The sequence below is a fragment of the Athene noctua genome, unplaced genomic scaffold (genome assembly GCF_965140245.1).
Source record: "Athene noctua unplaced genomic scaffold, bAthNoc1.hap1.1 HAP1_HAP1_scaffold_130, whole genome shotgun sequence".
Lineage (NCBI taxonomy): Eukaryota > Metazoa > Chordata > Aves > Strigiformes > Strigidae > Athene > Athene noctua.
In genome coordinates this window covers 335,091-363,070 of record NW_027437606.1, presented here as the reverse complement: position 1 = coordinate 363,070, position 27,980 = coordinate 335,091, and the positions used below count along the sequence as shown (strand labels likewise).

General features: G+C 41.4%; 1 protein-coding gene across 1 annotated transcript; it reads left to right on the top strand.

Moving 5' to 3' along the window:
• The first annotated feature begins 421 nt into the window (after nucleotides 1-421).
• On the top strand, nucleotides 422-27,733 carry LOC141955182 (ATPase family AAA domain-containing protein 2-like). Its single transcript, XM_074895146.1, has 25 exons — nucleotides 422-465; nucleotides 935-998; nucleotides 1,998-2,105; nucleotides 2,978-3,086; nucleotides 3,309-3,424; nucleotides 4,681-4,855; nucleotides 6,100-6,188; nucleotides 6,531-6,690; nucleotides 8,277-8,367; nucleotides 8,807-9,121; nucleotides 10,384-10,510; nucleotides 11,891-12,074; nucleotides 13,623-13,808; nucleotides 15,082-15,214; nucleotides 15,349-15,557; nucleotides 16,813-16,972; nucleotides 17,416-17,538; nucleotides 17,633-17,782; nucleotides 18,956-19,354; nucleotides 19,972-20,093; nucleotides 22,058-22,186; nucleotides 22,555-22,609; nucleotides 25,451-25,503; nucleotides 25,665-25,857; nucleotides 27,594-27,733. The coding sequence occupies exons 1-25, from the start codon at nucleotides 459-461 to the stop codon at nucleotides 27,731-27,733; spliced, it is 3,597 nt and encodes a 1,198-aa protein (XP_074751247.1). The 5' UTR covers nucleotides 422-458.
• The last annotated feature ends 247 nt before the right edge of the window (nucleotides 27,734-27,980 follow it).

The window sequence follows — 27,980 nt, the reverse complement described above, 5'->3', positions numbered from 1 at the left end:
AACATTTCCTTGAAACACTTTCTCAAAAGAACAAGACTTTCTGAAATAGTGGTTTTCATAGGAGCTGCATCTTAGCTAATTGAGATGACAGAACTGTTGGTGTTAAGACTGATTAGAAGTCACCCAGCCATTGGTGCAAGGGCAAAACAATATCTGTTTTCATGCTCCTCTGTGTTTTCTGATTTCTGGCACGTGTTTTGCATAAACTGGCCTTAAGGTGTTGCAGGTTTTCAGATCTATTGTGTCCTTAACATTAACATAATAGTAGAACCTGTTAGGCATCTGTGTAGTGCATTTTTTAATCTAATTTGCAACAGTACTTAAAACCCATTTAATGTTCTGTCAATCAATGTACAGTAGTTTTATCGGAAGAAAGCGACGCGAAAGGTGATGGTGAAGACACTCAAAAGCGTTACAACTTTCGACAGAGGAAAACTGTTCAGCGCTATCAAGCTCCGATGGCAAGTACGTTATATGCATAGTTCCTCTTCAGACTAATTTCTTGCGTATGAGTGAGGTTTTGTGGAATGAAAATATATATACACACACTCCTATTTACATTTCTTACCTTCATTCTGCAAGTAAATTTTATTAAATACATGTATCCTGTGCACATGATCTTTCTTTGCCATTTGTCATACTTACTGTTGATTTTTGGTAAAAAAATTACCTACATATCCTTCGAAGAACAGTAATTAAACACACTTGATAATCTTCCCCTTGTGTTCTTCAGTTCTCCTTAAAAAGCAGGTATGTGTTTTTTCATTTATACTGTGCACTGATTTACAAAAAATGAAATCCCCTTCCCAAATCACTTGCAACTTCTTCTGAAATTAGAGATGGGTGAAACACATCATGTTTTCTGCCTCCTTCACTATCCTGCTTTCTCTTAAACTTGTCTGTAACATTGTTCTAAATTCTTTGCTTTCAACAGAACCGGAAGAGCGTAAGATGTATTTTTCAGGCCAGTCACAAGGGTCTTCCAGAAGAAATAAGAGGTTGGTGTATAGTTCTTCTATAGAATAGTGATAGTTCTTCTTTATCAATAGTGCCGTCAGTCACATTATTGAATGAAGCTTTCAAGGGTTTCTGTATTGGTGGTAATTACAAGTTAATAGTAGGATTATCGATGTGGTCTGAGGGTATAAAGACAACGAATGTTGGGGGGGAGGCTATACTTTTTATTAGCCATTAGATTTTTTAAAAAGGGATTTTTACTGCCTTTTTACTGATGCTACCTTATCACTGATAAGGTGATTATGGAGGTTGTGGCAGAGATTGTGGAACTGAGATTCTTTTATTGTGGAATTGAAGCCAGCATATCTGTCTGAAAATCATAGACTATTTAATCTTGAGGGATACAAATTATTTTCTTAAAATTGATGATAATAGAGGGAGAACCTGTATGGAAGTTTTAATTTTTTGTTGATCACTCAAATACTGATTCCTCTCTGGAATCAGTTAATTTTTCCGTAAGAAACTGTTCTTAAACAGGAAAAGTGCTAAATGAGTTTATAAATTGCAATAGTAATGACAAAGGGATTTTGGATCCTGTAACCGGTTAGAGCATGGAGAATGGGGTCTCTTGCTAGATAGGAAGCGCTTTGTTTTGCATCCTTGAAAGCAGACAGTTATGGAAGGAAGGGGTTTTGAAGACAAATTTTTAAATAAGTTAAAAAGGATTATGTTTCCCAGAGTGGATACATAATGCTAAGTGAGGTTCTGTTTGTGTGTGTGAGAAAGATTGGACAAAATGAGTAATCTGTTTATGAAATTTTGTGAACTGGTTAAACATTTTACCTTCCAAAGAAAAACTAAATTTTGCTGTCACAAGGAAAGTCATGTAATGTAACTTGAAATCAGATTCATTCATAAGAGTGAAACGATCTGGAAACTTAATAGATCTCAAAGTAAATTCTGCGATAGAATTCACTTAGATTTCAATATGACTTAGTGCGTACTTCAGTTTGGTTACTTGCTTGTTTCAATGTATGCAGACGGAGACAGGCAGTCCACGACAGTGATTCCTCATCCTCATCGTCATCTGAAGATGAAGAGCAGTTTGAGAGCCATAGGAAGAACACCCATAACAGAGATTTAAGAAGGTTAATGAAATTGGAGAATCTGGGAGGAGTTTGCATCTGCCTAACTGTGAAATGTTATCCTCTTCCTCTTGTGCACTTTCTAAACTGTCGCAATATCTAATCACATCTGTTGATAGTGACAACTGTAACTGGACTCTCTAAAACTGGATTTTTAGAATTGATTTTTAAGAAGCAATTTGATCTCTAGGTGGGAATGGTGGGAGGAACACTTATATCATGTTTTAATTACTGTGCTTTACAGAGGTTTATTCAGAAAGAAAACCACTGTAAAAAAAAAAAAAAAAGTTATAAATAGAGGAAATGACTGAGGTTTTCTTACATAACAAATGCTCTAGAAGAACTATTTTAATGACGGTTTAACAGATAAGTTTTCAGCCTGATGTCTTTCAGACCTGTGTGTCTTCTGGCACATATATCGTAAAGTCCTCAGCAAGTCCCAGCACTGGTGGACAGCCTTCATCATGTTAATCCACACTGAAATAAGTATCCCCTTGGGCTGTAACTTTTTGAATGTAAAATCTTTAAAAGATGTCAGTGTATTTTAGGGGGTTCTTCCATCACACGAGTCAAGGTCAGTTCATGGTCTCCACGTACAGCATAGCTGTTTCTTGCATTCATACTGGCGTGGATATTCGTAAGTGCTAAGAGTTGTTAAAATAATTAATGCTTTAATGTCTGGAGTGACCATTTTCCTTTATTTACTTATGGATATTAAATGTAAACCCATTTGAAGGAACATTTAACTATTTAGGAAGTTTCTGGTAATTCGTGAGGTTTTTGTGCATTCGCTTCCCATCATTGTAAAAGCAAAAATCTTCTAGCTGCATCGTAAGTTAGAAAGCGCCTTTCTCTTTCTCCTTAATTCAAAACAGGTGTCTTCCACTAAACTTTGGGAAAGATATGTTGAAGAGAATTCACAAGGATCGAATGAAGATTGGAACAGGTCTGTCTGATGGTGATCCAATGCAAACAGATGGTCTGGTAAGTATTTTTAGTTCATTGTGTCAGTGAATTGTTTACAGGGCTTATAAAAGCTTTCAATAACGTGCTGTCTACAGCTACCTTGGTTAACGGTTTTTCTCGAGCAATTTGAAACTGCCCAGAATGTTACATTTGTGCTGACATGTGATTTCTGATGGAACCTTATTGTGGGTGCAGCTTTCTTTAACATGCAAAAATGTGTTCTACTGAATTTATTTTTAGGTACGATTTGATGGTGTGGGTGGTCTTTCTGACCACATTGCAGCTTTAAAGGAGATGGTCATTTTTCCACTGCTTTACCCAGAAGTCTTTCAGGGATTGAAAATTCAACCGCCAAGGTAACAGACATTGCTTGAAACTATAATTCACTTGTTTTCCGTAGAATATTTGACTGAGGTATCAATATATTTACATGCTTCAAAATTTTCAGTGATGTTGATGAGGATTTTAGCAGTAGCAAAAAGTAATTTCTTGAAAATGGATAGAATCCAGAATACGTGTGGGCTCAAAGATTTAGTTTTTGGTGAGAATACACTTTAAAGGTGTCTTGCCTTTAAAAGGTGGCGTTATGTTGTTTTTGAGTGCTATGTACAAGTCAGCTTAATTAGTTTACAAGCAAGGAGGAGTTAATTATTGGTAGTCATGTGTGTTGCTTGGAAGTCGTCCACTTGTCTCTCCCACTGACTCTTTGGTTGTGTGGTTTGTTTTTTTTCAAGTGCTCAAGTAGCAATTTTACAATTGATAAGACTTGCAACTAGAACCTTGCAGTGTGTGTTTGTGTTCGGGCTAAAATAAGAATGTGTCCACTTCTTATACAGCTAAATTAGTTCTGCATTATGAGATGAAATTATTAGAGATCTAGTTGTTAGCTTTATATGCTCTTCGTCAGCAAAACTCGATCACGGACATTGAAATATGACTTTAAATTCTTTGCTTTCAGGAACTTAAAACTATTGCAAATAATCAAAATAAAATCTCTCAGTGTTTTGCTTCTTTCTTCATTGGAATTCTCTTGAAAGAGCAGTGTATTAGTTTTTTTAGATGAAGAGTATGTTTATCTGGAAATGCAGAATATCCTCCCAGCTTTAGAGTTCCTCCTCATTTATCATCAGCAATGGATGGTCTGGGAGTCCAAATCCAGTAACTTAAAGCTTTTTGAAGGAGAATGAAATGCTTTACTACCAAATCTTGATTCTTGTGAAAACAAGAATGAATATGCAGTGCATCACTAAAAACTGAACTGGTGATTCATGTTAGAGCCCCGTCTCATCCTTCACTGAAGTTTGTTCTTGTTTGGTTCCCCCGTGCTGTAACCACCCCTGTTGGTTTGTCATCAGTTTTGGAAGTGTCCTTGTGGATCTTTTCTCAGGGTTTTGTACATCTGTGTTATATTCTTTGTTCATTTTGTTTGCTGCCTTGTTGAATTGTGCAGGAACACAAAACTTCCATCCAATTTGTCTTTTCTCACACTTCAGCTGTTACTGCTGTTGTATAGATGAAATCTTTTATTTAGGAGAGAAGAGTTGTGCGTTTTAGGGATGGGGGTTGTAATGTTTTTTTTCTTAAATCTTTTTTTTTTTTTTTGTAATTGCAGAGGCTGCCTATTCTATGGTCCGCCAGGGACTGGGAAGACACTGGTGGCTCGTGCACTTGCTAATGAATGTAGCCAAGGTGGCAGGAGAATAGCCTTTTTCATGAAAAAAGGTGCTGACTGCCTGAGTAAATGGGTGGGTGAATCTGAACGAGAGCTTCGTATGTTATTTGATCAGGTAAGGTTGAAATGTGCTATGTGTTCTGAGCTGTAACTGTAATTTTCTGTGGTGAGTATTTTTAAGAACAGTTCACTCTTTTTTGTGTTTTGTCAGTTCCTTCCACTAAAATGGGATTGCCCGTGTTTCCTTTTTCAGTGGGTTTTTTTAGGGGCTTGAAATCTTGAGGTGTACTGTGAAAGATTAATAAACAAGAAAACCTCTCAAAGCAAACGCCCACCCTCTGCCACAAAATAAAACAAAAACGCACCACCAAACTTTCCCCCCCCCCAAAAAAAAAACCAGCCACAAAAAGGGTTTCAAGAGGCAAGAGATATGAATCATAGAACAGAATCATTCAGGTTGGAAAAGACCCTTGGGATCATCGAGTCCAACCATCAGCCCTGCTCCACGAAGTTCTCTCCTACACCATATCCCCCAACATCTCATCTAAACAACCCTTAAACATATCCAGGGATGGTGACTCCACCACCTCCCTGGGCAGCCTATTCCATTGTCTGACCACTCTTTCTGTGAAAATTTTTTTCCTAATGTCCAGTCTAAACTTCCCCCATTGGAGTTTAAAGCCGTTCCCCCTTGTTGTGTCACCTGTGAGAAGAGACCAGCACCAACCTCTCTACAATGTCCTTTCAGGGAGCTGTAGAGAGTGATGAGGTCTCCCCTCAGCCTTCTCTTCCTCAGACTGAACAGTCCCAGCTCCCTCAGTCTCTCCACACAGGATTTATTCTCCAGGCCCTTCACCACCCTCATTGCCCTCCTCTGCACTTGCTCCAGCACCTCGCTGTCTCTCTCGTATTGAGGTGCCCAAAACTGGACACAACACTCCAGGTGTGGCCTCACCAGTGCAGAGCACAGGGGGACTTTCACCTCCTTATGATATGGTGGCTTTAGATCAGAGGGAGAAAGATACAGGCTAAAAGCACGGTCATTCAAATTGATAATGGAAGCTTGCTTCCAGAACCTGTAATTGAATTAAGTCCCGGCTCTGTTCTCAGTGGTTGCCAAAGAGCTGTAAAAAGTACTGGTATGATTTGTTTCCTATCACCCAGTCTCAGGGGGGCTGACATAGGCTGCTGTCTTCTGTTACTCATGGCACTTACTCCATTTGCTCAATTAGTAGAGATCCCTGATGCTAGTCTGAAGATCTAGTTCTAGTGACCTTCCAACCATAACGTTTTTCATGCATTTTCTCTTTAAAATAGTGCTGGTTTACTTCTGTCAGCATTCCTGTGTTTTCATTCCAGGCCTACCGGATGCGACCTTCAATTATTTTCTTTGATGAGATAGATGGTCTTGCTCCTGTGAGGTCCAGTAAGCAAGACCAAGTTTACAGGTAGTACATTTTTTGTACCTACGTAGAAACTGCTCGATCTTTGTGAAAAGAAGATCACAACCTATTTAACTTTGTGACACATTCATTTATCCTGAAAACTAGTAATACAGTGCTACTAAATTTCCGTTGATTTTTAAACAATAGTTGGAAACAATTCACTAAGCTTGAGATCAGCACAAGGCTTGTGTTACCTTATCTATTTTTTGTATGTCTTCAAATGAGTCACTAATCTGTTAAAAATCAACTAAAAGCTTATCCTTTTGGGGTGATCGTTGGAGAAGGCCATGTAAAACATAACAGAATTTACTAAACCAGTGAATTAAAATTATATCTTCCTGTTAGCTCTCTTGTTTCAACACTTCTGGCACTCATGGATGGCTTAAACAGCAGAGGAGAGGTTGTGGTAATCGGAGCCACCAACAGACTGGATGCCGTAGATCCCGCTTTACGAAGACTGGGACGCTTTGATCGAGAGCTCCTCTTCAGCTTGCCAAATAAAGAGGTAAGAACTTAAACTGTCTTAATGCTAATGTAGCAGAGTCCATCTTTATAACAAAACCATGTAACAATGCAGTATCACTGAGCAGTTAAAATCAAAACTGGTTTTGTACAACGTGGACGAAAGAGGGATATCTGGAGAGACTGTCTTGTACTGTGGAGGGCAGATCTGATACTTGAATATTTATGATTAAGTTCTGTAATTAGTTCTGGTTTCACTGTGACCAGCCAAGAAAATGGGATGCTTCTATCAAATGTTTAAGAAAGATTGAATGTATGAATTGGCTACAAATTACTGCTATCTCATCTTGGAAATGAAAGAAATGGTGTGCACACAAGAATTTCATTTTTGATAACAAAAACCTTAACCAGGGTGCAGGAGTGAATGAAAATTTCCTGTTGCCAAAGCAGTTCATGCTTGCTTACTTATTTAATTCACTTGGGCACTTTCACCCTGAATTGTTCTTGCTCTTGGTTTGTGAAGGGGTAGCAGCTCTTCTGTGTTGGATTGTTCCCAGGCTGGGTATCCTGGGAGAGGTACTTATTAACAGGGATTTGGACAAAGGGGTGAAGGACGCTGCACAGGTGGAGGGCTTGGGAAGCTTCTAGCTCAACGGTGATAGCTAAGCAATGAAAGTATTATAGCAACCAAATAATAATAATATCATTCTAATTCTATTATAATCATTTAATTACAATATTATAGCAACCAAAACATATTGAAAGGGTGACGACAGCGTGCAAAACTGGAAGGCTGGTTTTGTGTTTTCCCTCTGGCTGTCACTGACACTTCTTTTTCTTTTATTAGTGCTTTTTGGAAAAAGGATAAAACACTTACTGGATTGAAGGCTGGTGAAAGTGCACTAAACAGTGTATTTAAAACAAACATGTGTCTCCAGTTTTTACCTGCTCTCAGCAACAGGAGAGGGGGCACCATGAAACAGATCAAATATGCTACTCCCTACTGTGGAAATCTAGAAATCTGCCCTAATTAATCTATGTACCAGGAAATACTTAAATGAAAGTCTTGCTAATTGGAGATGAGGATAGGCAACATTTGACACTTTCTGGATCAGTGACAGTAGTTTGAGTCATAATTATTATTCTTTGTTACAATTGTAGCAATTTGAAATGTTGTGCTAGGACTGTTTTCCTTGAATGCATCTGCAGAAAAGCAAATTTGATGAACTAATGAGACTGTCACCATGAAGTTTTGCTGAATTTGAGAGAATTTTCTTTGGTCAAAAATCTCTGTTTGCAAATAATTTAGTTATTTTTTCACTAGAGGTTCTTCCTTAGGACCATTAGGTCTTCTACTTGTGGAAACTTACTTTTTATGGAAGCTATAAATGCATTAGATTTCACTGCAGACCCCCAGGAAGAGTTTAATGTAACAAGTTGAGAATGATTAAATATTGTGCTTGAAAAAGCAGAGAGCATATTAACTGAACTTTAAAATTCTTAGAAGTTTAGTAGAGAAGAGAATTATTTGTATTATTGTGAGGTTTTTTGGGGTTTTGTTCTGTGGTTTTGAGGGTTTTTTTAAGAAAAAACCTGGGACAAACTAAAAGGCAACCATTCTGTTTCCAGTCTAGAAAAGAGATTATAAAGATTCACACGCAAGGCTGGAACCCTAAGCCATCGGACAGGTTTCTTGAAGACCTAGCTGAAAAATGTGTTGGTAAGTTTGAAAACTAAGTGAGTTACTGTATGTGACTGAGCCCCAAGGAATCTGGGCTTGTGTCAGGCTCTACCCCAGCTCTTGTGCCTTGCCTGCAGAGTGAGGCGGTGAGGCAACTGGCACGTCTTGGGAGCAAATAACAACAATGTCAGATGCTTCTTTTCTTTTGATTTTATTTTGTCTGTCAGAATGTTGAACGGGGTTTGGGCATCTTCCTTGGGAGCAAAGTTTTGACTGTGATGCTGCTTCATAAGTGCAGGATATCAAGCTGCAAACCACATAACAAAATTTCTCCGCAGTGCAGTCACTCTAAATTCTCTCTTAACCAGTTAATGTTGGGCTGTATACAGAGTCTTTCAGGGTTGCACTTTAGAAACCTTGGCCTTTACTTCTGTGTCGCCTGAAACTGACCTAACGTGATTCTTGTTTTGTTTATTAGGATACTGTGGTGCTGATATTAAATCGTTATGTGCTGAAACTGCCCTCTGTGCTTTGCGTCGCTGCTATCCTCAGATATACAAAAGTGATGAGAAACTGCAGTTAGATACCAATTCTATTAAAATAACAGCAAAGGATTTTGTCGTGGCTATGAAGAAGATTGTTCCATCTTCACAGAGGGCTGTGACTTCACCTGGGCAACCGCTACCCCCTATTTCAAAACCACTGCTTGAAAACACCCTAGCAGAAATTTTACAAGCCTTACAGAAAGTATTTCCCCATGCAGAGACTGCACTAAAGGAGAACCAACAGCAAGGTACAGCAAGAACATCCACTTTAAAATTCTGCCAGGGCAAAAGTTCTGGTTTGTGCAGTCAACATAGGCAAACCTCTCAGCTGTAACGATAGTAGAATGTGATAATATGCATGTGCACAGTGCTGCATGAGAGCTGTGAATGACTTGTCGTTTGGAATAGAGCGCTGTGTGTTCTCTGCTAGAGCACCCTGTTTCTGACAGTAGCTAACACGGTATTTGTAATTTCTAGAGATGGATCTAAAGTTTAATGTATGGGGCACCTCTTTCAAAATAAATGTGTAAATGGGGAGACAAGGGTATTTTTACATGAATGCTTCTAATTCCTGTCTGAAGACTGTCAGGACCACAAGACAAGGGGTTTAAGCTAAATACTGGTTTAGGTGTCATGACTTTTAACCATAGTCTCTGAATTGAAATGTTTGTGGATCACACTGTACACTTGCACGTGAGATCAGAATGTTCTAGGAGTGGATACTTCGGGGCTTGGCTTGCATAGCATATGTCACCTCATGCTCCTGACTGTATCAGCCCTGATCAGGTTTAGTCTGTCAGTTGGTGTGAGCAAGTAAATGTATCGACTCACTCCACTCCTGATTAATGGAAATTTGTGAATAGTTAGTTGTTATGCTCATTCCTGGAGAATATTCCACCAATATTGCTCCCAGTAGGTCTGGGAGATGTATTTGCATTGGGGAAAAACAGAGGCAAAACTCCACCAGCCAAATCAAAGCAGAGAGGCTCGGGGATTGGTAATGGCATTCTCTCTCTGCTGCCCGCTTTACCTTATCTCCTCCTTCAGTGATCGGCAAGGAGCCGTATTTAGTAGGTTATTATATTCTGACTTACTAGTCCGAGACAAATTGAAGTCTGTGGCCATCGCATTCATGCACTAATTGCATGAATCGCATTAATTGCTCCACATCCAGTGGGGGAACCTCCTCCAGAAAGAAGTAGCCTTATTGGGTTTTTCACGTGTCTGGGAACTACAGAAGTTGTTCCTAATCGTCTTTATTCTAAGGAAAAAAACCTCCAAGTTTTCACCAACAGAGGGATAATAGCTTACGCAAATCACGGGATGTAGGACAGCTTTGTAGAGACTTGTGCAGTCTCAGATCTGTGGTAGAATGAACTCCAGAAAATAGCTTTCAGCATGTGCCCTCAAATACAAGTGGTTTCCAACACTGAGTTAGAAGCTTGATTAATGGATTAATGTGATATTGAGAGATGGACTATTGAGGAAAGTTAACAAACTTATCTTTCAGACAGTTTAAATAATATTTTAAGAGATGATGTGATTGACAGCGATGAGGAATTACCATCAATCTTTGAAGATGAGCCAACTCATAATATGCCTGATAGACAAAAGGAAAGCCTCCTCACTTTCAGCAGGTAAATGTTTATCCCCTTTATGTTTATGTTTTGAAGATGGCTGGGTCTGTAAAGAGTTTTGATGTGAAGGGTGGTAGATGAAGGAGTAAAGCGGGGGGGGGGGGGTGTGGGGTGTGTGTGATCAGTCTTTGCAAGACGTAAGGGTGAAGGTCCAGCTGGTTACTAATGTTATAACGGAGTACATGATCATAACCCATTAAACTGAACGGCCCGGCCCTCTTTTCCCAAGTCAGTGGTCTACAGACTATTAGAACATGATTTAACCCATGGTATTCCTTGAAAGACTCAAGACCAGAGAAATGTGCTGTCTGTCCTTCTAGCTAAAAAACTCCTATGGATTTGTGTAGCCATCTTTTGACCTTCTACCTTCCAGGAGCGTTAAACCAGTAGCAAATTATGTAGCAGAAACAAAATTGAGAAAGGGCTCGTTAAAACACTGTGAGAAAAACATAAATGATGTCTGCATTTTGTAACTTTCACCTACTAAATTAATGTTAATCTTTTGACATTTTACTGTGGAAGTCGTATAAGCCAACAGTTGAAAAAAGAGATTCCTGTCATCCCTGTAGTGTCAGTTATTTTTCTCACTTTCTGTCACTGTGCTGTCCAGAAAATCTTTGGACTTGCTGAGCTTGGTTAGGTCTCTAGGATCTTGGACTTCACCCAGTAAAAGTACAACAGTATTGGGGTGGAAAAATCAAATGCTTTTCACAAATGTGTTTTGTGGGAGTAAAGCAACATGACTGAGAAACGAATGCACAATTCAAAGTGAAACAATTAGAGTGGCTGAATAAAACAAATCTAAATCTTCTACGTCTTCAGTATACCGCTGTAATTTAACCGATCCAACTGTGCACTTGAGATAACAGCTAATGTGTTTCAGTGCCCATGTTATTTTTTTTTTCTAAAAATATGGTTCTGCCCCTTCCTTCCCACAATCTCCAGTAACTATGGCCAAATTTCAGCTAAACTTGACAGGTGTAGAGATCTCACAGTTACTTAAACTGGTGCGTATGGGTGGTGAAGAGATCCAGACTAGTGTGTGCTGAGAGTTGTTTTCCCCCATATCAGGTTACTGATGAGTTGTCATGTGTGTATTGAGCTGGACAGTCCCCCTGTGGAATTGAAGAGCTGGTACTTAACTGAGCCCAACGAAGAGCAGACACGCTGGGGATTGGCAGGTTTTCTTAGGGGAAGTAGGGTACCTGTTTGTAATAAAATGGGCTGTGATGGTCTTCCTGATCACAGGCCAGCTTCTTATTTGCTTGAAAATGGAGAGTATTTACCAAAAGAAAAAAGTGCATAGGAAAAAAAAAAAATAACATCTGTATGCCTATTCATCACGTCCTTTTTAAACTTACTTTCTCCTTACTGTTCTAGAAATGCTCATTATCAGCCGACATCTTGCAGGCCACGGTTCTTAATAACTGGAGATTCAGGATATGGGCAAGCTTCTCATTTGGCACCTGCAGTAATACATGCCCTGGAAAAGTTTCCAGTTTATGCACTAGACCTAGCTGTTTTGTTTAGTAGCGTCACGTCTCCAGAAGAAACATGTGCACAGGTATCTGTTTCCTCTTTAATCTCCTAAAATACATGAACTGTATGTAAACCAGTAAAGTAAGCAAAATTCATTGTTAATGGAGTTGGCCTGGCTTGAATGTGCTGTTAGGTTTACTTTTGTCTGAAAATCCGCTTTTTTTTCTAGATCGGATGACACTAAGGATGTTGTACATGCCCATATTTTCCATTTCAAATTAAACAGTGAGGATGTTGTTAGCAGCTGGAGAAGATGGGAGGTGCTGCTAATAAACGTCTCATTATGGCTAGGAATCCTGCCAGACTCGGTGGGATCCAGAATGTTGTTTTCATTGCTGCTTAAGACTCTGTGCTCCCAGGAGATAGCTCTGCATCAGCCCGACTGTTTGTCGTGCACTTTCTGTAGCCACCTTTTATATTGGTAAAGCAATTGAGGTTTTAGGGAAAAGAAGTGTTTCTTTTTTATACACATACAGCTGCCCTGCTGCAGTATATGCAGTAGAAGCATTAAGATTCATGGAACACTTGCATTGGTACTATGGTGTGGGTTCTTAACTAGAAAAATTAAATGTAAGCAGATTTAGCACTGCTTTCCTTTTTACTTGTAGGCAGGAAATCCATTTCATTGTTTGACATCACTGTATTAAAATATTCTGACCTTTAATAGCAGCTTTTCAGAGCTGTACAAGTAAGGACAGACACATTACATGGCCAGATACTCTTTAGTCGTATAAGAGGAGCAATTCCTTTCTTGTTATGTGGTGGTTGCACCTGAAGTCCTATAACCAGCATGTCTAGTCGCTGCCCAGATATACCACATGCACTTCTCATCTTGTGACAGGCACTCCCAGAATACTGATAATCCCAAAGGGTGCATAGAGAAATTTGCTATGTGAAAGGACTGTTGCCATTCTCCTCATGCAGTAGGTGCATGTCTTCCTTTGTGGTTGAGGTACTACCTGTAGGAAATGGCTTGTGATCTTTCAAAGCATTGGGATCTGGTCTGATGGATCCTTTGGTAATGAGAGGCTGTGTGTGGCTGACCTATTCAGACAGGCTAAAGAAGGGTCACAAATCTTACAAAATGTACTTGAAATTATGAATTGTAACCAGGCCTCTTCTACAGTCTCAGGCCTCATCTTCTCACATAGGTCTTTGGTTGTTCTGACTCTGCTCCAGGCTGACTTGAATATGTGCCCACTCTGAATTGAAAATGGTGTCGCTGCAGTCATGTAGTGATTTACCCAGACTAGTACATCTTGCTGAAGGGTTATCTTGTTCTCCTGCTAGTCTTGGGCACACCACCACACCAGCTGAGTTGTGAAACACTTTAGGAGTTATCTTACGCCTAGGAAGTTTTGAAATCGGTCAGAAATTCAGATCTGTTTCTGTCTGCGTAGCAATGTCTATATTTGAGTCAAAGTGAAACTTTTACCTTCTTGTTAAGAAGTTCTTCTTCTGCTGGTTTGTTTTGATGTTTTGGCTTCGTAAGATAGCTTGACTCTTAGTTTGACGTACTCGTTACCCTATTCTACATGGTTTAGTTTTCTCATCCAAGCTTTTCTTTTACCAGCTGATGCGAGAAGCTCAGAGAACAGCACCAAGTATCATTTACATCTCACATATCCATTGGTGGTGGGAGGCTGTTGGACCTACATTGAAAGCTACTTTTATAACACTACTGCGGAACATTCCAGCATTTGCTCCAGTTTTGCTGCTTGCAACATCTGATGTGTGTCATGCAAAACTCCCGAACGAGGTACTTCTGTTGATATTTGTCTTATTTTTTTTTTATTAACTTTCTTGTTAATTGATCAGTCCTTTAAGAACCAGAGTACTGTGCCCTGTTAAGCAAATTTACACTGTTAGTACTCAGGCACCCTAACCAGGTCTCTTAAAATTTGCTTAAATAAAACAATGCTGAAGGCATTTGTGTAAAGTGTTTTCTGAGTAAAGAGATTGACTTTGACCCAACTTTTCCACCTTCTCGCACATTCATGCTTATTAGACAGATGTATAAATTTACTTCAGATCATAATTCCAGTGACTTCTAGATAGTTAGGTATGTTCTTAGTCAAGAATATACAGTGTTTGCCATGTAAATGGGAAAAAGATATTTTTACTGAAAACCCTTTACTGAAAATGAAAGATCTTTTTACTGAAAAAATAGAGTGGTCACACCATTAATGACAGAATGTCATTTCAAATTTAAATACCTCCATAAAAATTTCAATCTCCATGTAAGTGAACGCTTTACAAATTAGAAAGCTACGTTCCAACTTCTCTAACTTGGTAGCAGATTTTCACCTGTATTCCTTAACACAATTCAGTAGGAGTACATGCGTGGCTTTCTAGACATCTGAGAGTGTGCATTAAAGAAAGGTGTTCCAAATGTGAATATGCTGCTCTGATTACCTTGTCTCAGTTACTGGGGGGGGGGGGAGGTGTGTTTGCTTAGCTAGATGGTTTTATCATCAGGGGCTTTGAAACAGTTTAACTTTCTACAGAAGTTTTTAAGCTGTTAATAAATTCCTTCTAAATTAAGTATTGAAATTCCTTCCATACCTTTTGGTAGTAGAGATTGAAAAATGGGAGTAAAACTTGGAAGTATGCAACTTCAGACACCTCACTGAAATTAATTTTCAAAAAACCCAAACCAAAAAGCCCTCACTCATCTGCTGAACCCTGCCCGTTCCTTCTGTAGTTGCCATAAAGATTCAAACTAAAGGGCAGCAAGGCAGGTAAATGCAAAATCATCAGTCTTGGAGGTGGTGAATGTCACCACTTTATCAGTGTGTCATATGGTCCCTTTGCTGGGCTTGAGCTCTAGGGGAGTTTCTTAGAGAAGATACGTAATCTGCCGTGCTAACCTATGAAAATCTAGCCTTTTAAGGCCAAGAAGATAACTTTTTCACAGTTTGTCTTGTCTAGATGATTATTCGGTCTAATTTAGAAAGGTACTCATCTTTTTGGAAGAGAATATAAACTTGTGTAGCCTTCTATCTGTAATATCTTTTCTCCTCATGTTTTAGATAAAAGACTTGTTTATTAATGATTATGAAGTTTTCCAACTCCACTTGCCTAATAAGGACAAAAGAAGAAAGTTTTTTGAGGACTTAATTATAAATCAAGCTGCTAAACTTCCTGCATCAAAGGGCAACGCAGGTGAGGATATACTTCTCTAGCTGTAAGTTAATAGGTACACAGTATTTGCTGTGGTGGTAATTTTCTATCAATAATTTTCCATATGCTTATGTTTGAGTACCATAAATTGAGTAGAAGTTTCTGATTGATTTAAGCTTGTCAGCCACTGGAAGAACTGCCTGAAGAACTGCCTGTAGCACTGCCGCCTAAGCCTCAAGAGCTGACAGAGAAAGAAATAAGACAGCCGGAGGAGCAGAAGGAGGAGATGTTGCATCACCTTAGGGTTTTCTTACGGAATGTGACTCTCAGACTTGCCGCTGATGGATGTTTCAGAGCATTTACAAAGCCTGTTAACCCAGGGGAGGTAAATGACTGTTGTCCTTTAATACCATTTTATCCGTGTGTATTCATCATTTCTCTCTGTCTATTTCTCAGTGTTTGTGTTCTCTTTATAGGAAGGTTTATCTTTGTTTTTCGGACCATACTGTTCTGGTCTGTCAAGAAGCAGGAAGTGAATTTTGCTTTTGCTGACTCCTTGAGGCTCTCGAGTGTCTGTTACTTGACTATTCACTGGACGCCCTGGGTTCCTTCTAAAATGCCATTAGAATTTTAGAATATTTTAGTCAGAAGGGACCTGTGGCAGTCATCTAGTCCAACTACCAGTTAGACCAAACATCAACACAGTTTGCTCATTAAAAGGCTTTGACGTGTAGGCGTGTTACAGCACTGAAAAGCAGAGAGATCTCTTTCTTTATTCGAAACAGTATCTATAGGACTGTTTCAATAAAGTCTAAAGCTCTTTCACTGACTGTTGGTAGTTTCTTTGAGAACAAGAGTAGAAGCAGTAGTTTTAAAATAAATGTTAAGATTCTATTCTCCGTTTCATCTGGGGCTCCTCAGTATGAGATCAACCGTAAGGGCTGTATGGTTTCTTCTTCCTCCCATACACTTCTGAGTCTCTTTCTCATTGAATTTATTGAATAAGTCTAAGCCAGGGACATATACTTCCATGTCAGCTGTAGTTTTAATAGAGCTTTGAGTTTCAGCAAAGTCCTGCTCCCCTAAGCATCCACTGACTTGTTTTTCCCTTTACTTCTAGTTTCCGAGATGTGAATAATCTAAGCAAACATAGATGTCCTCACCTAAACTAGTCATTAGGCTCCTTTTATGGTCTGAGAAAAGAAATCAGCACCTCTGGGTCCAGTTAACTCATTCTAAACTAGATGTCTAGGACAGATGCTTCCATGGTGTAATTCCTGCAGCCTTTTCCTTGCCTCCAACAACAAAGAGAATCTTAGGTGGCTTCACTGAGAAAGGTTTCTTGGCTGGGATTTTCTGAAGCAAAGTGAAATGAATCCCACTCTGGGTGTCTGTTTTCTTCCCTGCCCCACACAGGCTTCTGACCTCCCTGCTGCTTTCTTTCCCTCTTCTGGTCTGTTTCTTCAAAGCCAGTTGAAGTAGCCCTTCTATTTTCAAGAAAAGAACTTGTTAATTTCTGTGTTTTCGGATGGATCGTAAATATTTGGGGTTTTTACAAAGTACTTTATTTGACTTTATTAAAATAATTAATTTTGGTAGACAATGTGTTAAATCTCTGAGCATGTTTATTTCATTTGTAGGCATCTGATTATGCCAGAGTTATTAAGCAGCCCATGGACCTGTCGACCATTCTTTCTAAGATTGACTTGCACCAGTACCTGACTGCAGAAGATTTTCTAAAAGACATTGATCTAATCTGCAGCAATGCTTTAGAGTACAACACAGCTGAAGATCGTGGAGGTGAGGATGTGTTTTTATCCTGGATTTGGAAAAATTTTAAATTTATAAATTGATAGATGTCATCTGTGGGATTAGATCATTTTAAACACCCACAGAGAGCGTTTCTTGCCAGGTTGCTAGTGTTGTAGCGTTGAACTACGTGGGTGTGAAATGGCGATAGAAGTGTTGATCAGTAACTAGTGCTTTTGCTTTAATAATTAACTCTTATGTTGGTTTATATATATATATATATAAATATATATTTATATATATATATATATATAAATATATATATATATGTGAGGATATATATATATATATGTGGATATATATATATGTGGAAAATATGCACTGAGATAACCTTTCATAACCTACCTATGACAAGAACAAATCTTTCTAAGTAGTCAAAATAAAGGATTTCATTGGCTGGTAGAAAATACTCAGTTCTGCCTGTAAAATTTCAGGTTGCCTCATTAGGCACAGAGCTTGTACTTTGAGAGATACTGCATACGCCATAGTGAGGGCAGAACTGGACAAAGATTTTGAACAATGCTGTGAGGCGATTGAAGAATCTCGTAAGGAAAGAGGTATGTTTTTTGACGCTAAGGACTTTAATACTTGTCTTAGTATTTGTGACCAACAATGCAAGACACAATTCTTTGGTCTCTTCTTTCCTGCAAGGCTGTAGCTCTTCAACATATACTCCATCTTACTGCTGTGCAATGCCAAAGCCGAACTCTGTTCCTGGGTATAAGGAAACAGAACCAAAGTGTAATGAAAAAATGAAGATGCCAGCAGCACCGATAAATTCCAGTACACCCTGCTCTAAAGGCAAGTGGCATTTTATTCACACTTTCTTGGAGACGGTGTTAAAGTCAACAGTGCCTTCTCTGTTCTTATCACATAACAGGTTACTGTGATGCCTGGTTCTTCATGCCAGAGTCATCATATTTTTTAACTTGCTTCAAAATATGAGATAAATCCAGAGATCATTCATTCAGTATGGTTATGAAGGTCAAGTACAGTGGTTAGTTTACATCGTAAGATACTGGCCTTGATGGCCCAACTGACATGTAATGGCTCCTAAATTGCTACCTCTTGAAGCCAAAAATGTTGTACCTGGCAGTTGCTGAACAATCAACTAGTTCTTAGTTATATAATAACAGCATTTTTCCCTTTCCTGCCCAGAAATGCTAAACTCTATGCTCCCTCTTCCTGTGATTTCCAATTGAAGGGGGAAAGGGGAAAAAAAATAGGGGAACAATCATGATAGATATGTAAAGGAAAGATCATGATTTCCTCACTCTTCCTGTGAAAAGGACATGAAAGAACAAAGGGACTTGGGTGTCTCCGTTAAAGCACATGACATAGTGTGAAGTTTCCTGGGTCTCACTGGCATGACTGAGAATTTTGCCATTGACTTCACCCATATGCTTTGAGCGGTACTCCCTGAATACAAAGAATGGTGGCTTTTTCTGGAAGGCGAGAATGCGAATTATGTTTTAAACAAGGTTAACTGAATCAGAAAGCGTATGAGGCATAAGTGTTTACGGACAATGTTTTCTCCAGTAAATATTCCCTTAGAATTGTCTCTTTAACTCTGCCCAACACACATTTAGCTTTTGAAGTTTACAGCTTTAAAACGGATTTGAAGAAGGGCTTGTCTCCAAACGCTTTTCTGTTTATCTAGATTAATTCACGGAGTAAGACAGTAAGCAACTTCACCTAATAACCTTGCTTTGCAGTAATACTTCCTATCAAAAGTAAGAATTTTCTGCTCAAAAAATCTTGAAGCTGATGGTTTTGTGAATGGAAAAATCTAATAGCAAATTGACCTCATTAATTTGCAACTCTTTCTCTAGACACATGTAGGGAGACAGACACTGGTACTTGAGCTTCTTTGATCATTTTCCCTGTAAGTCAAGTAAGATGAGGATGCTGGATTTGGAAGGACGAACTGCTTGGGTAATGTTTTGGATTACTTTTTCTGGTATCCCTTTGTAGGTGTATCAAAAAGAAAATACAAAAAGAACAAAGGCTCTTTGGGTATCAGGGCAAAGAGGAGGAATTTTCAGTTCAATAAAGAAAATAAAGTTCCGGAAGAGCAAAATGAGGTAGAGAGCAGTGAAGAGTCTCCAGAAAAACATGTTTCTAATATGGATCACGCTGAAGTTGAGCCCACACGGGATTACTCTGTGGAAGAAAATGAAAATGTACTTCGAGAACGACAGAAAAATGGGAATGAAAATAAATCTGGGGCAGAAGATGAGACATTTTTCCTTTTCACAATGCCTGCTTTTGAAAAGAAGAGTGTCGTGCTTCCTGAACCTTCAGACCTAGGAATGAACAGTGAAGTGATGGCTTGCCAAGTAGCAGAATGTTTGGAAGAAGGAAATTCAAATGGTAAGTGAAAGGTCAAACAGGTCATGTAGCTCCTTTTTATTCCTAAGAGGGTTACACTACTTAGTAGGATTTGGTCATCTTTAATGCCATTCTGTTATTGCTGCTGTATCTCCCTAGAACCAGCACTCAATGTTTCTTGCATAATGATGCCGCTCCTTTAGTTATGCTAGCCAAACTCATGGGTTTTTGCAGCTGCTGTTTTTTTGATTCTGAGGTGTGTTTTTCAAATGGCACCAAGCTGTGCTTCAAGCAGTGTGGAGCCAGAGTCACATGTGGAATAGAAGACATATGTCCTAAAGTTTGCAATGTAAGATGTGTTTCCTAGCCTGAATTACTTTGCAAGTTTTACCATGCAGTGCTGTAATGGCAATGTGACGATATTTTTTCCCCTGCTGCCTTCCGTAGTGCTTTTTTTTTTGTGTCTGAGTTGCTGATTTTTATGGATCAGTGACTTTTGCCAGAAAGAAAGTGAAAGTCAAGCATTTATCAGTGAAAAAATGGTAACAGTTTTGTCTCTGTCATTCCAGAAAGAACTGTGTTCCAGGTACAGGATACTTCACTGATACTGTATTCCAGATAAACAGAAATTCTGACTTAAGAAATTTGTGTCATTCCAGATTTCTGGGTATGCTCTGTAATTCATGAAAGATATTCTCCGGTCAAAGAGCAGCAGGTGATACATGTCAAGCCATCCACGGGGACTGCCACACAGCCAACGATTGTCGATTACCAGTTCACAGTAAGTCTAATTTCTGTTTTGTTAATACTGAAGCGGGACGTTTTGTTGCTATGAGTACAGTTGCCAATTAAATGCCAATTAAACAATGGCAATTAAAACAATATATGGGGAGGATATATAGCTTGTGAAGTAATTGAACTGGTAATGGGCTATGACTGTTGTGTTTCCACACCTGGTGTAGACTGTTGTTCTTGCTTTTGGTGAACTAAATTTTAGGAAACTGGGTTCTCTCCTCATTTTTTTAATTTAAGAGGACTTGCTGAATTTTAAAATAGCCCACTGACAACCTGCTGGTACTGTTGGTTAGTGATGTCCTAACAGTTTCTGTGATGGATTTGGGGGTTTTGGTTTGGTTTCTTGCAGGTTTTTATTTATTAGGAACCTGAAAAGGACCTCTATTTCTACAAGTGATGACTTTAAACCTGAAGTTACCAGGCTGGCATAAAGCTCATCATGGCTAAAATACGAATACCTGCTTTTCTGAAATTCTTTCAAAATCCAGTGTTAGAATTTTGCATTCATAGTTACAGTGTGATAAGGATTTTCCAGTCTCTTGTAGGAGAGAAGTTGCTATCCTAGGCTACAACTGGGGAAAGACTTAAAGATGGGCCCAGCTGCAGGGAGTAAAAGAGGTTCCTTAACATGAATTGGAGAGGGTAGAAGAAGGACCTGATCTTCAGGGAATATTGCAGTGAGGAAAATTAAGAAAATGGCTAGGTTGCAGTCCTGGAAGTTGGCCAATGCAGAGGAGGGCTGCTGTTTACCTGCCATGATGAGAAAGGGAATATTACATGGATATTTCCCCTGTTTGGGAAATTGTGGCCAGACAGGAATCCCCTTTGGTGAAGGGGCTCGTCAGCACAGTTCTGTCATATTTTTAAGCTGTGACTTAATTTGTAGAGGTGAAACTAACTTTTTAAAGCTGGCTTCCTACAGAAGCAGATTTCAGGGAGGGGGTTTTGTTCATGTCTTCCTGTGTATGCAGAGGAGCCACATAGGTTTTTCATAGAGTCAGGGTGCTAATAATGTGCTCCAGGGTTATTGTCCACTTGGCAGGTGGTAAGTACGATAGAGCCTTTGTATATGTTTCAGCTGCAAGGAGTGACACAGTCATGAAATGCATCTGATGTGAGGCAGCCAGACTTTGGCGATGGGCAGTTGTGAGGCAGTAATACTTTCATTTGGTATGGCTGCTCTGTTAAGCTAATCTTCACAGCCTCACACACCACCCAGATACTAAACAACTACAGCAGGGGAAGAAGGTGCTGCCACTCCCTTGTTCCTGTTGCTTTCCCAGAGATTATCACATTCACATCTTTACCAGAAACAACTATGTGAGAGATGGGTCATCTGCTACAGGCAGAGATACTCTACTAGTTTATCCACTCGTCAGTTTAAAGGCGGGAGCTAACGGATCTGACTTTGCTTTCTGATGTGCTTCAGACACCTGAGCAATGTGTTCTGCCAGCAGCTGTAGGCACAGTACACGTTCAGGTAATGGTGAGCCCCTAAGGATGCTTCTGTTTCCAGCTGGCACAGCTGTATCTAGAAGATCCATTGTGTGGTGCCCTGCATTGCAGAAACAGTTTCTCTCATGAAATGCAATGGTGGCTTTGCTGTGGCAGCTGCCCTACAACAAAGTGGATTGTGTCATTCCCTGCTGTTCTGGAAGCAGTTGATTCACAGTTATGATTGTTGATGTGATTCATCAGTAATAAAGTATTGTCTGAAATTTAATCCTTCCTTTTTTCTGCGGTGTGAAAAAAACCAACCTCATTTTCTCCAGTTAAATCTTGTGAGGTATTTTATCTGTTCTCTGAAGCATCACTCATTTTATTTAACAATATAAGGAAGTAGGATGTCACTTGTGTTGTGCTGTTACTGTTTAGCTTCTAAAAACATAAAGAGCCTATGCAGAGGTTCTTGCACTATTCTCAACTTGCTGTTTCCATTTTTTTCTTCAGCAACTGTTGCATTTTGTCACTGTGGCAACTGAGAACTTCAGTATATTTCAGCTGGAAAAACTCTATGCTGTTCTTAGTCACTGCATTTACCAACATCGGAAAGATTACGACAAAACCAAATTAGCGAAGGTACGTTTTTCTTGTCTTATAGCACTTTCCATCACTGTTATGCATGTGTGTGTTACGCATGTACATGTACTCTAGACATCACGCTTACTTAGCATGACTCTTTGCTGCCTAGTTACCTGTGTGACAAGACTTTTTCATTTGTCTGGAAGACATTTATCCGTATTGCAAAACCATTGTTGTATTTGGCATAATTGTTGGCAGCTTCAGCAGGAAAAGGCTTGAAGTCAAGGGGTACACCCACACAGCCCTCTCAAAAGCAGTTAACCTCAGTCTGTCAGTAGTGCTTCTCCAGAACCTTTTTAGGGGCGGGTGGCTGTGAAATGAGGGCGCTTTTCTCAACCTGTTGCTTCCTCTTTCTCCCCTTATAGGCAGAGGTGGTGATACTTCATATAGCAGTCATTCCGTTCTTGAAAAGAAATTTAAGTATGAGACATAACAAGACTTTGAGACTCTCCTGTAGTCTCATCTTAACCTTTTTTTAACTAGTGTGACTCAAGCATCTTTAATTTGACATAAGGGGTGTTTTCTGCCTATGCTGGTTTAATGCCGAGTCAAATTCTCTGATCTCTTCCTGTAAGAGAGGCTCTCTGAGTTGTCAGAACTCAGCAGAAACCGTCCAGAGGCACCCATGGTCCCAGTCTGGCATTTCCAGTATCAAATCCATTTAGATAGGTTGGATATTCAGTCTTCAGATTCAAGATCATTGAATCCAGTTGTCTCCGAGATGCTTGTGCCTTAGAGAGATAAAATTCTTCATGCCTCTCAGTCTGCCTTAAAGAAGAGGAAGCCTCTTCTCTTTGGCCCTGGTCATCTCAATCCCTTCTTCCCACCTGGTAAAGAGTTAGAACAGACACTCCATTCTGATTGTGCAACAGTGAGGATTACTTGGATCCAGGGAGCCCATTCCTGAAATATGTGCCCGTCTTTCATCCCATAGAATGACGTAGTTTAGCATGAGAAGGGATTTATTTACGTTATCTCAGGGCTTGTGAGCTTTTGTGACTTAACTTTTAATGCTTAAATTAAAAGTGACTGGGTTTCTTTGTTTTCTGCTTCTACCTTTAGCTTTAACATATATAACAATATCTCGTATTCAGAGTGACTGTGCAAATCAGTCAGGAACGAGCTCTGCTGTATGTAGAGATGGACTCTGAGGAATTACTTGTTAGAGTGCAGAAAGTAACATTTCCAGCTTTTAGCTGTGGCTTTTCAGGAACTGCCTGCTCTTTCTAACTGTTGAAAGCACTGTTGATGCAGATCCATAGAGTCTCCTTAGCCTCCTCTCTGTTTTGGATGCATAAGGGTGTGTTTGAAGCTACTAGTGGGTATAGAAAGACATTGTGGTGGTGATACCCTGTGTATTTGCTAAGTATTACTAAGATTTTCATGTATGTACAGATTCTTTTTATGAAGACATAAACAGAGTTCTTAAGCATATATTCATGCTGACTGCTACTGTCTTTTTTTCTTAATAGGAAATGAAGAAAGAAATTGCAGCCTTCAGTTATGCTCAGTGATAAAATTGATTTCAGCATACTTTGTGATGTTTTCATTCCATGTTGTTATATGTGTGTAATTCAACAAAGGTTACTTCTGCATATTTATACATATATTATATAGATCTTAAAATACTTTCTTAATAAATTTTAAGTGCTTTGATAGTTTTGTCCTATATATAGAAATGTACATATATGTGGCATACTGCTGTGATTGCCTTTGGAATGCTGCAGATCTGAATATCTCCCAGATAATTTCAGTACCTTTCTTTAAAAGAAAACAGTTGAAAAGGTGATATGCTTTTATCACTGTTTTCCACATTGTGGGAATACATTTTTCTGAAATAATCTGTGGGGTTGTATAGTCCATGGCTTATTACATAAAGGTTTAAACCACGTCTCATTTTGGTATATGAAAAGTAAATCCTTTAGAAACCTCTTCACACATTTCAGAGGGAGGGTTTTTTTAATTACCTGATAGCACCTTAAGTGGTTTTCATAGAGCAACAACCTGAAGAATGTGGGAGAAACACTCCTTCCACAAATGTAAGAACTTCTGCTGTGGCCTATTTTTGCCAGTCAGAATAGCCTAACTTGAAACAAAGCAAGATTTACCCCTCTAACTTGCTAAGGTAAAGTTTATTCTTGCTTGTAATGACAATCTCGATACTGGGGAGTAGCATTTTAATAGAAATTGCTAGTTGCAGATGAGGTGATCTTGTAGTTGAATTAATTTGTAACTATTTTTCTAGTAACCTGGAGAGAATTGTATCTCCTTATTACATAGAAGTGAATATATTGTTCGTGATAAATATATTTAGAATAAAAGCAAAGCAATAGCCCATTTTGAAGATTTATGACTCTTCAAACCAGCACATTTCTCAGTTAATTGGACAGAGTTATTTTTTTAAAATTAATATTAAGATAGGCAAAGCTTAATTTTATGAGAATAAAATTTTGTATCAGTTGCAATAAAATAGGTGGCACTAGACTTTGCTCTTGTGTTAATGTCATCTCACATACAGAATGTCTGGTGATAGTGAATGCCTAACTGCAGTCCCTCTGTGTGTGTTTGGTTTCTTATGTTTTAGCTTTCTTTTTTTTTGTTTCTTTCTAGTGTGTTTGTCCAAACCTACACAGAATTTTTTCATCTATCTGTGTTGTTTGGATGAGTATTGATAAAAAATGAATCCCCTTGTTGGGTTTTTTTTGTCTGCTCTACCTACTTTCATCGCAAAGTAATTTTTATCATTCAAAACCTTACCCTTAAAAACCACTGTGAGTCTGAAGACTTCAAAATAAGGACTGTATGTGAGCAGCTTACCCCCATCTTGCTGTATTGGTTATACAGCAAAGGCAAGTCCAGGAGGAAGAAAATCGACACTGAAAACTTGCATTTCAGTGTAATGTGTTCCATTGGAAATGTAATACAGGAGTTAACGTCATTTTTCCTTCTCTTGGTCTCCACCTTGGCTGCTGTCACCGATTCTCGATGGGACTGTGGGGGTGGTTCGCCGACCGTGTTCCCCAAGATTACGCTTGGAAAAACTGAACGGGAGTGACTGGAAATGAGGAACCAGGAACATTACTGGGATTGGAACTTTTGCTCTTCCAAGCTTTGATCAGACTCCTTCCTGTTGCCAGTCTCAACAGGATACTGTACCTATGCAGTTTTAAAAAAAAATTATAATGGTGTAAATCTTGATCTTCCATGACCAATGGTTAACTCTTTAACAGTTCCCATAAGCCACCTCTTTCTCTTTCTCAGGGAAACAATCACATTTTACTGTCCGAACTAAAAAGGCAAAGAGTGATGAAAGAGTACGTATAAACACAACATTTTTGAGAAGCAGGCAGGGGGAGTTTAATAAATATTGACTAAAATATCTAGGTATGTACTAAAGGAAAAGGTCCCCTTTCTCCAAGTTCTGTAACAAGACAGAAAAAAAAAAAAAATAACGGGTGTGTGTTTTTTTCCTCAGAGTCGTTCCCTCTGCACTCCTCGCCCCTGGATTGGGTCTGTGGAGCCTGCGGCAGTGTTCTCCCTCAGCGACAGCTCGGGGCGCCTGAGGGATGCTCGGGGCTGGCGGTGGCAAAGCCGCTCTCCCGGGGCTGCGGCCGACGCGGTCCTCAGCGCCCGCCTGGGTGTGTGGCGGGAGGGTGCTGTGATAGGTGGTAAGCTGACTGTTCATCAAATTCAACAAACTGTAATATGAACTATTGCATATTGTGTAATACTAACAACAAATGCTTCATTGAACTAACCTGATAGTGTAAAAAAAAAAAAAGTGACAGGAAGGAGGGGGGGGGACAACAAGAGAAGAAGCATCTGTATGTCAGAAGATGTGGAGAATTGCAGGCGCATAATTGAATAAAACAGGAGGATGTTCATGACCATGAATCTCATTATGCAAAGAGATTACTGGGCCTAGATTGATAAGAACACTACAGACTCAAGAGGATCATCACATTCCAAGCTACACCGTGAGGAGGACCCACAGCCTTCCTCCCAGAAGACCACCCCCCACGATTTGAAGACCCCTGACCGTAGTTTTAACAACTTCTGTGCAAGCCTAAAGGACTGATAAGCTAATTACCATATGAAGCGGGAGTAGGCGGGTTCAAGTAATGAATATGTATAGGTGTATAATGACTATGTAATACTTTGTAGTATAAGATTGAAACAGAGTGCCCTGGAGGGTGCGGTCCGTTGTTGGAGCAGGAGACTCCCCGGCCGCCCAGCGCTGTTTCGCTTGTTGCCGCTTGCTAAATAAATAAATTGGGAACTCTGACTCAGCCAGTTTTAAGAACTCAGTTCATAACGGGTGCCAGCGCGGAGCCGAAGTTTGCCGGCGGAGGAGCAGGCCGCGAGGGCGCCGCTGCCGCCCGGCCACTGCCGGCCCGTCGCCCCCGTTCTTCCCTGCCGCAGCCGCTGCGCGCCGGCACCTCGTCGGGAAGAAGGGCGAGGGGACGCCGGCGGCCCCCGGGCTGCGGCGCCGGGGCAGGTCCCCCACGGCCGGCCGCTCCTCGGCGGAGCCGGGCCGCCCTCCAGCGGGTGTCTGCCGCCTGACGGGCGGGGCGGCGGCGGGGCGGCTCCGGCCCCGGCCCCGCTCCCTGCTGGGGAAGCCGGGGCACCGGCCGCGGCTGCCCGACCGCCCCGCGCACCCGCCCCGGGGCGGCGAGGCGCCGGGAGGATGCGAGCGGGCGCCGCGGGAGGCGGCGAGGCGAGGGCCCGGGCGGGCGGCGGCGCTGGGAGTTCCCGGCTCACCCGCCGCCCCCCGCCCTAGGAGCGGGGCGGTCGTCGGTGAAGCGCAAGATGGCGGCGCGGCCGCGAGCGGAGGTGGCGGGCGGGCAGGCCGGCGGGCGGGGCGGGCCGAGGGGCGAGGCGGAGCGGCGCCGTCAGGCAGGGGCTCGCGTCTCCCGCCGGCGCGGGCGGAGGGGCGGCTCTTGTCGCTAGGAGGTGGGAGGGCGACCCCCCCGCCCGGGGAGGCGTGCTCCCCGCACGGCCCCGCGTCCCCGGGGAGCGGGCCGGGTGCTCTCCCGGCGGCGGCAGGGCAGCGACGGCGGGTCCTGCCCGGCGGGGGGGCCGGGCCGGGCCCGGCGGGGGCTGCCGCCCCGCTGCCGCCCGCGGGGTGGGCGCGGTGGGTCGGCCGCGTCCCGCCCGCCTCCCTATTGTCTGGGGCTGCGGGCGAGTGGCTGGCGCTGTCCCTGCGGCCGGGAGGCGGTGGCGGCGGGGGGTGTCGCCGGCCGGGTGCGGCGGGCTCCGGGCTGCCTGCGGGGGGAGAGCCGGGGCGTAACTTCGCAGCGGACTGCTCCGTCCCTCCCCCGGCCCGGCCCGCAAGGGGATTAAACCCCTTCGAGCCCGACGACCGACCGTCTCTCACCCCTGCGCTTCCCTTTGCTCGCCGCAGGGCGGAGGAAGATTCGGCGGACTCGCCCGCCAGAAAGGAGAGGCCAGCAGTTCAATCCCGGGGCGCCCGCAGGAGCTGGCGAGTTCCCGCCCGGTTTCCCGGGCTGCGTGCCCCTGCCGGCTCTCGGGCTGACGGACTGACCGACAGACAGACTGACGGCAGCCGACGAGCCGTGAAGTGCTGGCTCCGGAGTTGTCTCGCATCCCGTGGCGTTGCGGAGTGGGTGTGAGCGTGGAGGAACAGTGCGGTGTCTGTGCAGGCCAGGTTGGGAAAGATGTCTGGCTTGTTCTTCTGGGGGTGTCTGGGTCTTGGGGCGCCTTCTGACGCTCGGCTCTCCCCTAGATCAGGATGAGCAGCACGGGAGATCAACACCGACTTCAATAAACC